We start from the raw sequence: 11,053 nt of genomic DNA on the forward strand, positions 1-11,053 counted from the left end.
GGGTTCTGTTCTGAAAGTTTTAAAATATCCATTTATAAAACTGTCTTTGTTTGCTAACATTAAAATCTGGTTTCCACTACAGTGTTACAACTTTTCTTAAAAGAAGGATTTAGCATTAGAGTTTTCAACTAAATATATTTTCAAATTATGTTAAAGTTATAAGAAATTATGTTGTCTAAGTTTCAGATACTACTCTGGCAAAACATGCTTTTTGACAAGCGTTAAGAAACACTATTCCTGGTGCATGTTCATAGACCTAAAAGAGCTTATAGGTTATTTTTCCTAGTCAGAATTCTGCCATCCAAAGGCAAGGCACATTTATAATATAGTCAACTGTGAACCATGTTAATAGTATTTATTTAAGAAAAATGCTAATGGTAAAAATTGAACTCTGCCAATAATGTTGTCAGGTGATGATGATGATGATAATAATGATAATGTCAAAAGTTCTAAAGATTTACTGTAGAATGGAAGTTCTCCTATTTTAAAATGTACAAATTTTCTGGGTCTTGGATCTGTCAGTGCCTGATTCCATTTTTAAGCTTTTGGGATTTTTATATAGCATATGGTTCTTAAAGAAATCAAATCAATACAGTTAATTATTTAAGGTGACATCCAAATTGTTTTAGAAAAGAAATAGATTTTCTGCATTTGCAGCTCCTCTTTTAAAAGGTTTCTTGAAAAAATAAGGTTCCACTCTTATTTTATTCATGTTTACCAGGGGCAGATTCGTGTATACATTTTAATATTTTTTTTTAGTTGTAGATGGACACAATACCTTTATTTGTTTATGTGGTGCTGAGCATAGAACCCAGGACTATTTCTTTCAATGATAACGTGCCTTCTCAAATAATTAATATTAATTAAATTGTCAATTGCATAAAGTCCAGCATAAATCAGTATATTCTGGGAAAGATGTTGGGTAGGAGCACTTGGATTTCTAATGTTTTTGAGGAAAGAGGAAATTTTTTCTTTATGCCACAACGTCTGGTGGCATAAAATTAGGGAAAAATGAAAAAATCTTCAGGAAAGAAAGTTTGCTTTTCTTATTAATGATGTGAATATAATTCAATATTCGGGTCCAACTTTTCACACTGCAACAGGGTTCAATCAGGGTAATATTGTTTGCAGGATACAAGATTCCTTTTAGAAAAGAAAATTATAATAGCCTGGATCTGTTATTTTTTATTTTCATGATTCAGCAAAATAATTTATTGCATTACAACCTAATCATAAGTGGCTTACTATCTTATCTTTCTCTCTTTTTAAGGTTGATTTTGGCTTTGCAAAGAAAATAGGATTTGGAAAGAAAACATGGACTTTTTGTGGGACTCCAGAGTATGTAGCCCCAGAGATCATCTTAAACAAAGGTCATGACATTTCAGCTGACTATTGGTCATTGGGAATTCTAATGTATGAACTTCTGACTGGCAGGTATGGACATTTATAGGGAACTGCTAGTAAAAATAGACCACATACAATTTTACATTCCTGACTTTGTCACTGTGATTAGTCCATCTAGGTAGATTTCAGCATATCTCACACTTTAATTATTTATGCTAATGACAATTCACAAAGATCTAAAATACGTCCAATGAAGACAAATCGATTCCAATTTTTAGTCTCATTATTGCTAAGTCCTTATACGTATGTGAATGTAGAAGGATCCAGTGTCTTAATTTGAGATTTTGAGTCTAATCTTGTAGCTGACAATGAAGCAAGGGAAATGATAATCTAATGTTTTGAACAGCCAACAATAAAAAATTAAAAAAAAAAAATTTCAAGGGTTAACATAGAATTAAGAGGACTACTTAGCAATTTTATATATGTGTGTGAATGTGTGAATTCACAACACGTGAATGTGTTGCTGACTATTTGTATAATATTGTAATCAACAACAACCAAAATGGGCATTAGGAATATCACATGGCATGAAACAGATTAAAAGCTCCCCAAAGACCAACATTAACAGAGAAGTGAATACATAACTACGAAATATAGTAAGAACAGAAAGTGGAAGGGCCTTATGACCCACAGAGTTTGGTAGAGAACTACGTTTGTCCAGAAGGCTTTTCAAGAATTGAAGACCTATAGTGCCAACCCTTTAAAAGGAAGACTGGGACTTAGATGTAGAGAGGGAAAAGAAAGGGCATCATAGGCATGGCTTTCCTTAAAATTTAAAATAGAATTATAGTCTAGGATCCAGTAATCCCATTATTGGGTATATAGCCAAGAAAATGAAATCAGTCTGTTGAGGGACATCTGCACTCCTCTGTTTATTGCAGTCTTATTCACAATAGCCCAAATATGGAACTATCCTAAGTATCCATCAGCTAATATGTGGATAAAGACAATGTGGTACATATACTCCATGGAACACTTGTTTGACCATTTTAAAGGATGAAAGACTGACTTTTGCCACAAGCAGCATAGAAAGGAGCTGGAGGTCATTATGTTAAGTGAAATGAACCAAACACAGGGAGACAAATATTGTATGATTTACTTCTGGGTAGAATTTGGAAAACTTGATTTTTAGAAATTGAGTGAAGAACAGTGGTTATCAAAGGCTGGAAACCGTACAGGGTAGTGATGGAATGGGGAGAGGTTGATCAATGGGTACTAAGGTACAGTTAGATACGAGTTAGAAGTGCTGGTGTGCTACTGCACAGTAGGGTGACTATAGATGTCAATATTATGCTGCACATTTCAGAAAGCTACAATAAAGAACTTTGACAGTTTTCACTATAAATAAATGATAATCATTTGTGGAGATAAATGTTTCTAATCTAATTTAAGTATGATGCAAAGTATACATGTATCAACACATTATATGGAATCCATTAATATGTATGCTTTTTACGTTTTATGCATCAGTTAAAAAATAAAACTTTTTAAATGTTAAAAAAAATGAATGAAAAGAAAAAAAGTGTAGCTGTAGAGATAGTACATAGGTTGGAAAAATGGAAAAGTAAAGATCCAGAAATTTTTGTAGAAAGAGGATGTAGAAGTCAATGGAAATAGAAAAGCACAACTGTATGTGTGAATAGGATATTACAAATTGGAAGGAAAAGCTTAATTGCATAATAGAAAATTTATCACATAAATGCTTGACTCAGTGTATACTTTTTTAAATATATTTTTTTAGTTGTAGATGGACACAATGCCTTTATTTATGTATCTTTATGTGGTGCTGAGGATAGAACTCAAGTCCTACACACATGCTAGGTGAGCACTCTACCACTGAGTGACAACCCTGGCCCCTCAGTTTATACTTTTGATATCTGGTGATCATGATATAACCTTCAAAAAAATAACACCACAATGTGTCAAGTATGATTTTCCAAATTCAGTGACAAAGATAATCATATTGCCATCAAAATTACATCATGTATGGTGTTGACTGTGAGGAGGATTAGAATTGCTGTACCTTTTCTAGACACCTTTATTGCTTAAAGATAATATACCAAGTTCTTGGAGAATTTTATGGTATAAACCCAAGTATTTATATCAAGACAAGACAGTTTATTCTTAAAATACAAATGCAACATATAATGTACTGAGACATTTCTCAAAAACACTTCTACATGACCAAGTCCACAGAAAGATGAGTCCAAATAAAGCACTCAGGATCAGAAAAACTAGAAAAAGGATCGATGGAGAGTTTTGCATTAAAAACTAGAATTTAGTTGAAATAATTTAAATTTGTATTACTGTACAGAATTTAAGTCTTATAATTTTTAACAATCTTAAAACAATACCAAAACCAACCAAAGTTGAAGTAGTAGGAGGAAAATAGAACTAACTATATGTATACTTATACCTCATCATTTATAATTAGGAATCTTAATTGTTTTGAAAAGCTGAAGCATGTTATTTAAAAAAAAAAGAAAGTATAAATTCAAAGTTTTTATAAATTTCTTTACTTTAGAGAAAACTTTCAGGAATTTATATTGTCATTGAAGAATTGCTATTTGAATCTTACCATATTTCTAGTTTTACTCCTCAGTTGAATAAAGTCAAAGTAAATTGAATGCCTATATTTTTCAAAATCAAGTGTAATATAATCCATGTTTTTCCATCTACACAGATAAAAATACAAAATTATGTTAATCAAATGCTGATAATTAATATTTGGGGTATTTGATAATTTTTTCTTTTAAGTAATTTTAAGTTTTACATATTGCCTGAATATCTTAGACTGTATGTGCATCACTTCTGAAAAACCACAAAAGCCTTCTTTAAAAAATTGGTTCTATTTATCTAAGATAAACATATAAATATAAAAGCAAAATCATGAATTAAAATGCATTCAATTCATAAAAAATGCCAGATTTGTGTCTTCCTCACTTTTTAAACTAAAGATCAAAATTCCTAAGAAAGAGAATATTCAATTGTAACATCACACAAAACTTTTTAAATTCTAAGAGAATACTAAACATCATCTCATGTTTATTCATTTTAAAAGTGACTAAAATTGACTTACAGCTAATAACATATTAAAGTAAACAGAAAATAATTATTACAGAAAATGAGACAGATAGCGTCACATCCCTCAACAAAAGCAAATGAGCTTCTATTTTACATCTACCGAATAAAAGGAAATAGTTTAAACTTCTATTAATAAACATGTAGTACAAAAATAAAATAATCCACAAGATTTCTTCTCAAAGAAACAAAAACCCTGGATAAAGTTGATTGGCGTGACAAAGGCCAAAGAGTTAAGGGATAGTTTTTTAATGACCAAGGACAGCAAGAAGCTAGGCACCTGCACTAAACAGAAATGAGGGGAACAGCAGAGAAACCTCACCCATTTATGGTTTTTGCCAAGGGCTTGCATAGTGTTTGGCTGCTAATTGAATTTCTTTTTGTTTTCACTACTAATGTAAGCCCCAACATAAGAATTGGTATCATTTTTGGAGTTTATAAATTTCACCATTCTTATTTAGAAAGTAAAAATAATGTCTCTGATCATGTCTTGCTCTCATTCTCACAGCCCACCTTTCTCAGGCCCAGATCCTATGAAAACCTATAACATCATATTGAGGGGGATTGACATGATAGAATTTCCAAAGAAGATTGCCAAAAATGCTGCTAACTTAATCAAAAAACTATGCAGGTAATTGTTTTAAACACATTGTTTTTGAAAGGATCATAATGTGGAAATAATTAGATTACTTAACAAAATGATTATTTTACTTTCAGGGACAACCCGTCGGAAAGATTAGGAAATTTGAAAAACGGAGTGAAAGACATTCAAAAGCACAAGTAAGTCCTCTTTCTTAATAACTTTTAGGTGTCAGAGTTCAGACAGTTCGGGTGGTGTATTTTGATATGTTTAGAGTTATTGGTGTATAAGGGATACAGCTCTCCTACAGGAACAGCCAAAGAGCTTGTAGAGACAGGTTAGCCTTTCCAAGGCCCTTCCTCCTGAGCTGTACTTAGATATATGTGACAACCCTGTGGCTATAGCAAATTCACTGATTGAGATGCTCTGAACTCACACTAGTTAGCATTTCTTTTTCCTCTCTGGCCCAAAGGAAAAAAAAAATGTTTATTTTTAATTTAGGGACTCTACTCCCTACTAGAATATTAAAAACAAAGTTGCCCACTATAGCATACCTAAGTTTTTTAGATTAAAGCCAAAATATATATTTTTCCAACTATCTCCCAATTAAATATAACAGGAAAGCAGTACAGAGTACACCCTTTTTGAAATGTAGGTAACATCCAGGTTCGCTGGATGTTCCAAAGCTAATCTAAACATAGACTGATTTTTCTCTTAGCCTGCTTACCTGACACTCCCAAGAAATTCATATCTTTATCAAAGGAACTTATTTACTGAACTATCTGAAATCTAGAAGGCCTATTAAGAATTTGGTGTACACATTTGCTAATGGTGGCATCTTCATTGAACAAAAGGAAAACACCTTCCTATGCCAGTATGTTGTTCTTATTTTCACAGAAAAGCTGTATATAAAATACCTTTTTTCTATCTTAAAAAGGAAAAAAAAGTGAGGAAATTGGGATATGAAGAGACAAATAGAGGACTATGAAAAGGGTAATTAGCTTAGGCTGCACTCTGAATCAATGGCAGAGATGGAAAGTTAATTTTCTGTCCTCACTTCATCGCCTGACTCTATCTCCTTAAAATAAAAGAGTCTAGTAAGGCACAGGGCCAATCATATTATGACATTTATAAATTATAATGACAATGGAGGAACAAGGTCATACAGATATTACGACTGAAATGACAAGAAAAACAGTTGCATAGCGGTTGGTGTTCAAATTTGACAATCACACTTTCAAAATATGCTTTTTATGAGATAAGATAATTGAAAAACATATGATTCAAGAGAAAGCATTTTGTCACAGGAAGATATTAGCCTAATTGCTTTCTAGGGCACACAAACCCTACGTGTTGTTCTGGAAGACGCCAGAGAAGGTACTATGCCTCTGATGATGTTTTTTCCTTTCCTAGATGGTTTGAGGGCTTTAACTGGGAAGGTCTGAGGAAGGGCACCTTGACTCCTCCCATCATACCAAGCGTAAGTGAGTTTCCATCTGAAATTGTGTGACCTGCTCTCTGGTGTTGATGTCATCAACAAAAAAAGTGTTATTTGTCAAATTTTGCCCTGTGATGGGTTAAATAAGCTATCAAAGTACCCCATTAAAATGATGGAGTACTCTAAACTCCCAACTTCAAAACAGATAACTTTGGGGATGGTTGCTATGGATGGGTTTTAGCCTTATCTTTTGTAACTCTCCACTTTCATTCCAGTCGCCTGTGTTGATGAATATGATTTAATTTTTGCTGTGGTAAACACTAACTATGTGCATGTGTAAACAGAAGCACAAAGTGAATCTGCAGCAACCAGTTCAGCGGCTGTCATTTCTTGGCCAGCATTCCATTTCTGCCTCTGTAGTTCTCCCTGCCCCGCAATGTGACTTTGAAGCACTCTCAGATACAACGTGTCCTTTCATTCCTCTATCAAGCTCTGAAAGAAAAAGAGCCAGGTGTGGTGGCACTTGGTTATAATCCCAGTGAGTCAAGAGGCTGAGGCAGGAGGACCACAAGTTCAAGGCCAGCCTCAGCAATTTAGTGAGGCCCTAAGCAACTTAATGAGGGTCACAAAATTAAAAAAAAAAAAAAAAAAAAAAAAAAAAAAAAAAAAATATATATATATATATATATATATATATATATATATATTTATGGCTAGGGAAGTAGCTCATGATAAAATGCCTCTGGGTTCAATCCCTAGTGCAAAACTAAATAAATAAATAATAAAAGAAAAAGATTATAAGTGGACTCTTTACATCATAATTACCTGAAATAGATTTCAACTGATTGCATCTATCGATATTTTTCATCTGTACTGCATCTGTTTAATAAAATGTAGTGTGTCTTAATCAAGAGAGAGAGGGCTGCTTTGTGATCCTGGGACTTTTATTCATATGCTACCTCTTTCTAAGATTAATTCAAGTCTGCTCTTTATAAAGAAAATATTTTTCATTTTCTAAGATTTATTTCTGAGCCAACATTTGTGTATTCATAAAACAAAATAAAAAAATACCATTACCATGTCCCACATTACAGATGCTAATTGCATTCATGAAGATTTGGTTTTAGAACAAAAGCAGAGAAAAAAGCTGGAAGAGAGAAATAAATAAATGCTAAACTCAAATTATTCTAACCTAAATTTATCTTTTAAGGGATCTTTTAAGCAATAGAAATATTAAACTGGCTTCTTGCTGATGCTCTGCTGATTGGACTTTGCCCAGTAGATTTATAAGAATTTTGCTCAAGTTTAGAAATGGCTCTTATATAGAGAATAAAGAACAGTGCCTGGATTTTGCCTGCTTATCTGCCTCATCTCTGCGTACTGTCCCCATTTCTTATATAGCAGTTATGTCAGCATCTTTTGGTTACTTCAAAGCATGGAGCTCTCTCTCTGTGTCTCACCTCAGGACCTTGGCATGTGCTACCCTCCATATTGAATTCACTGATTCTTAGGTTATAAATCATACTTTTTCAAGAGGCTTTATATGTTCACTCTTATACTCTCAAAGCACTATATATAAACATACACATATATATGTAAGTGTACATATATATGAATATATATATAATGTGTGTGTGTATATATATATACATATATATATGTGTGTGTGTGTGTGTGTGTGTGTATTGCAGCCCTAGCCAAAGTTCATACTTACATAAAGATTTTCTTAATTATTGGTTTTAACCACACAATTTATTTCTGTAATATAAATCCCTGTGAGGATTTATTTTATTTTTACTTACCACTATTAACCACAATTCAAACCCAGTTACATAGTAGATGCTAAAAAAAAATTGTCATTGAAAAGGTGACAAAAATGCTTTTTAAAATTCAAAATAGAGCTGCGTGGTGTCACATGCCTGTAATCCAGCAGCTTGGGAGGCTAAGGCAGGAGGATCCTGAGTTCAAAGCCAGCCTCAGTAAAAGCGAGATGCTAAGAAACCCAGTGAGACCCTGTCTCTAAATAAAATACAAAATAGGGCTGGGGGTGTGGCTCAATGGTCAAATGTCCCTGAGTTCAATCCCCAGTACCAAAATAATAAATACAATAAAATTCAAAATAGAGAAAATGTAGTACATGCACATAATGGCATATTATTCAGTCATAAAAAATAATGCAAATCTGTTATTTGTAGCAATAAACTAGGCACAGAAAGCAAATGCCACATGATCTCACTTATATGTAGAATCTAAAACAGTTCATCTCTTAGAAGTTGAGAGTAGAATGAGGACTACCAGAGGCTGGGAAGAATAGGGCAATAGAAACAGGAAGTGGGGGAGGTTGATCAGTGGGTACTAAACAGTTAAAACAGGAGCAAGGGGTTCTTATGTGCTATCAGACAGTACAGTGACCGCAGATAACAAAAATGCACTATATATTTCAAGAAACTATAGGAAGGGATTTTGAAAGTTTCACTACAAACAAATGATAAATGTTTGAGAAGACAAATATGTTTAACCTAATTTAAACATTATGCAATGCACACATGTATCAAAAATTGCATGGTACCTCACTGATAAGTATAATTTTTATGTTTCTATGTATCCGTTTAAAAATAACAATTCTTTTTAATAATGGAGAGTAAAGTAAAATCCCATGAAAAAAAAATCAGAAACCTACTCATTTTCTCATGTTGCAGGTTGCATCACCCACGGACACAAGTAATTTCGACAGTTTTCCTGAGGACAGTGAGGAGCCACCGCCTGATGACAACTCAGGCTGGGATATAGACTTCTAATGTATTTCTCTTACCTGCTTCTGCCTTGCTGAAGACAGCTTTTTCTGAGACACAGCTGCCAGCAAACTTGAGGGAAAGAGAGAAGATTAGTGCTCGGGGTCACCATGATGCCTTTGATCGATGCTGCTCCAGTAACTACAGTGGCATTAGGACTTATTGCTTAGATGACAATAGTGCTCTTTACATGTTTTCTGTTTGAACCTAAAATAGCAGTTGACATGGTGGTCCTGAAGCAAAGCCTTTCACCAGTAAAGTGATGTTTTCTATTGTTGCAACGATCTTGCTTTGCTCTGACTATAATTTGAAAGACTGTAGGAAGCACTTCAATCTAGTAAAAGAGTCTGTACCTTGCTAGACTTTTCAAGATGAAAGAATAATATATTGGTACGATAGATGACGATGGTACAGAACCTGGGCTATCCCCTTTTTTAAAATGAAGGTTGTGGAACCTATTACTGCAAGCCGGTGTATATACCTTAGAAAAGAGGACCACACATCTGTGGGTCATGGAGTTCATGTCAAACCAGTGCTAGAAGTTTCATGATTTTATTTCCCAGCAGTGCTGATGACAAGACTGAATGTTACCTTTTCTTTCTGACAGATTTTAAAAATTGATATGATAAAAGCACAACTGCTATGGATTCTCCTGAGACCTTTCATAGCAGGTATATATGCGTTTTAGCAGAGGATTGAAAAAAATGCATGATATTCATTTCTTTTTGATAAATTGGCATGATAGAGTGGGGGGAAAAGCAATTCACAAAACCATTTCATGTTTTAAAAAAATATTGTGCTTAAAGATGGTCCTGGAAATAAGTGACTAGCAGCCAATTGGTTTAACTATTTACCTAACATACCCTCAAACTGAGGCTTAAAATATTTCCTTTTATAAAAATAAACCCTTGAGTTAGGGGTGGGATAGGGTGGGGAGGGATTAAGACCCATCCAAAAAAAAAAAAAAACTATATAGGTGCTATGTATATCTTTCATCTGTAATGTCAGTGTCTGAACAGACAACACAAATTCTAAACCTTACATGTCTAGCCAGAGACTCAAGCATTTTCACTAAATTTATTAAACCAAACACCTGTCAGATTTCACTTACACAACATAGTCTAGGTTTGAGAGAAAAAGGTGATTTGGGAATCTTTTTGAACTAGCTTCTTGTCTTAGGCCTGAACCAAAAGAGAAAAAAAGAAAAAGAAAGTCAGAAAACACAATGTCAAAGTTATTAAAGTTCACAAAACCAGGAAGCTCACTCATTTGAGGTCAGGAAAGAAAACAAGAAATTGTCCAGGTGTTGATTACCTTTTCCTGAATAAGCCCACACATTTGTTCAAGTAGAAAAGGGTTAGAGAAGGAAAAAGGAACCTGAGTTCATAAAAATTGATTTTAGCTAAATAAAACAAATATTAGTGAACCTGAAATTTATACTAGACTAGAAATGAAAATATCAAACTGATTTGCTTTTTTTCACATAAAGAATCAGCAAATGAAACCAGGTCCGTTGGCGGCAGGCTGGTTGAACATTATTAGCTGTCAATAGCTGAGTTTTCTGGAAGCTTTTCCTTGACAGATAGCATTACACCTACAAAGACCAATGTATAACCTTCAAAGCTGTCTTGGAACTGTGTGTGAACTTGGTATAATTAAGACAGGTTTGCTTTTTAACATTAGAGTGTTTTACTAATCAATCTAATGTAGACGTTTCTGCAAAACTATATTGAATTGGCTTGTAATATCTTAGCCAAG

The 11,053-nt window shown here is 33.6% G+C and overlaps 1 protein-coding gene across 3 annotated transcripts in view; it reads left to right on the forward strand.

Annotated features, from left to right (window-relative positions):
- The window catches only part of Prkg1 (protein kinase cGMP-dependent 1), a 1,193,620-nt gene extending 1,183,367 nt beyond the window's left edge, over positions 1-10,253 (forward strand). For all 3 annotated transcript variants that reach the window (XM_027949240.2, XM_027949239.3, XM_071611255.1), the window contains 5 exons: positions 1,271-1,434; positions 4,994-5,116; positions 5,203-5,265; positions 6,479-6,545; positions 9,203-10,253. In XM_027949240.2, coding sequence (XP_027805041.1) covers positions 1,271-1,434; positions 4,994-5,116; positions 5,203-5,265; positions 6,479-6,545; positions 9,203-9,301 — 516 coding nt within the window. In that variant the 3' untranslated portion in view covers positions 9,302-10,253. The remainder of the gene's footprint in view (positions 1-1,270; positions 1,435-4,993; positions 5,117-5,202; positions 5,266-6,478; positions 6,546-9,202) is intronic.
- Positions 10,254-11,053: the final 800 nt, after the last annotated feature.

This window comes from Marmota flaviventris, chromosome 4 (genome assembly GCF_047511675.1).
Source record: "Marmota flaviventris isolate mMarFla1 chromosome 4, mMarFla1.hap1, whole genome shotgun sequence".
Taxonomy (NCBI): Eukaryota; Metazoa; Chordata; class Mammalia; order Rodentia; family Sciuridae; genus Marmota; species Marmota flaviventris.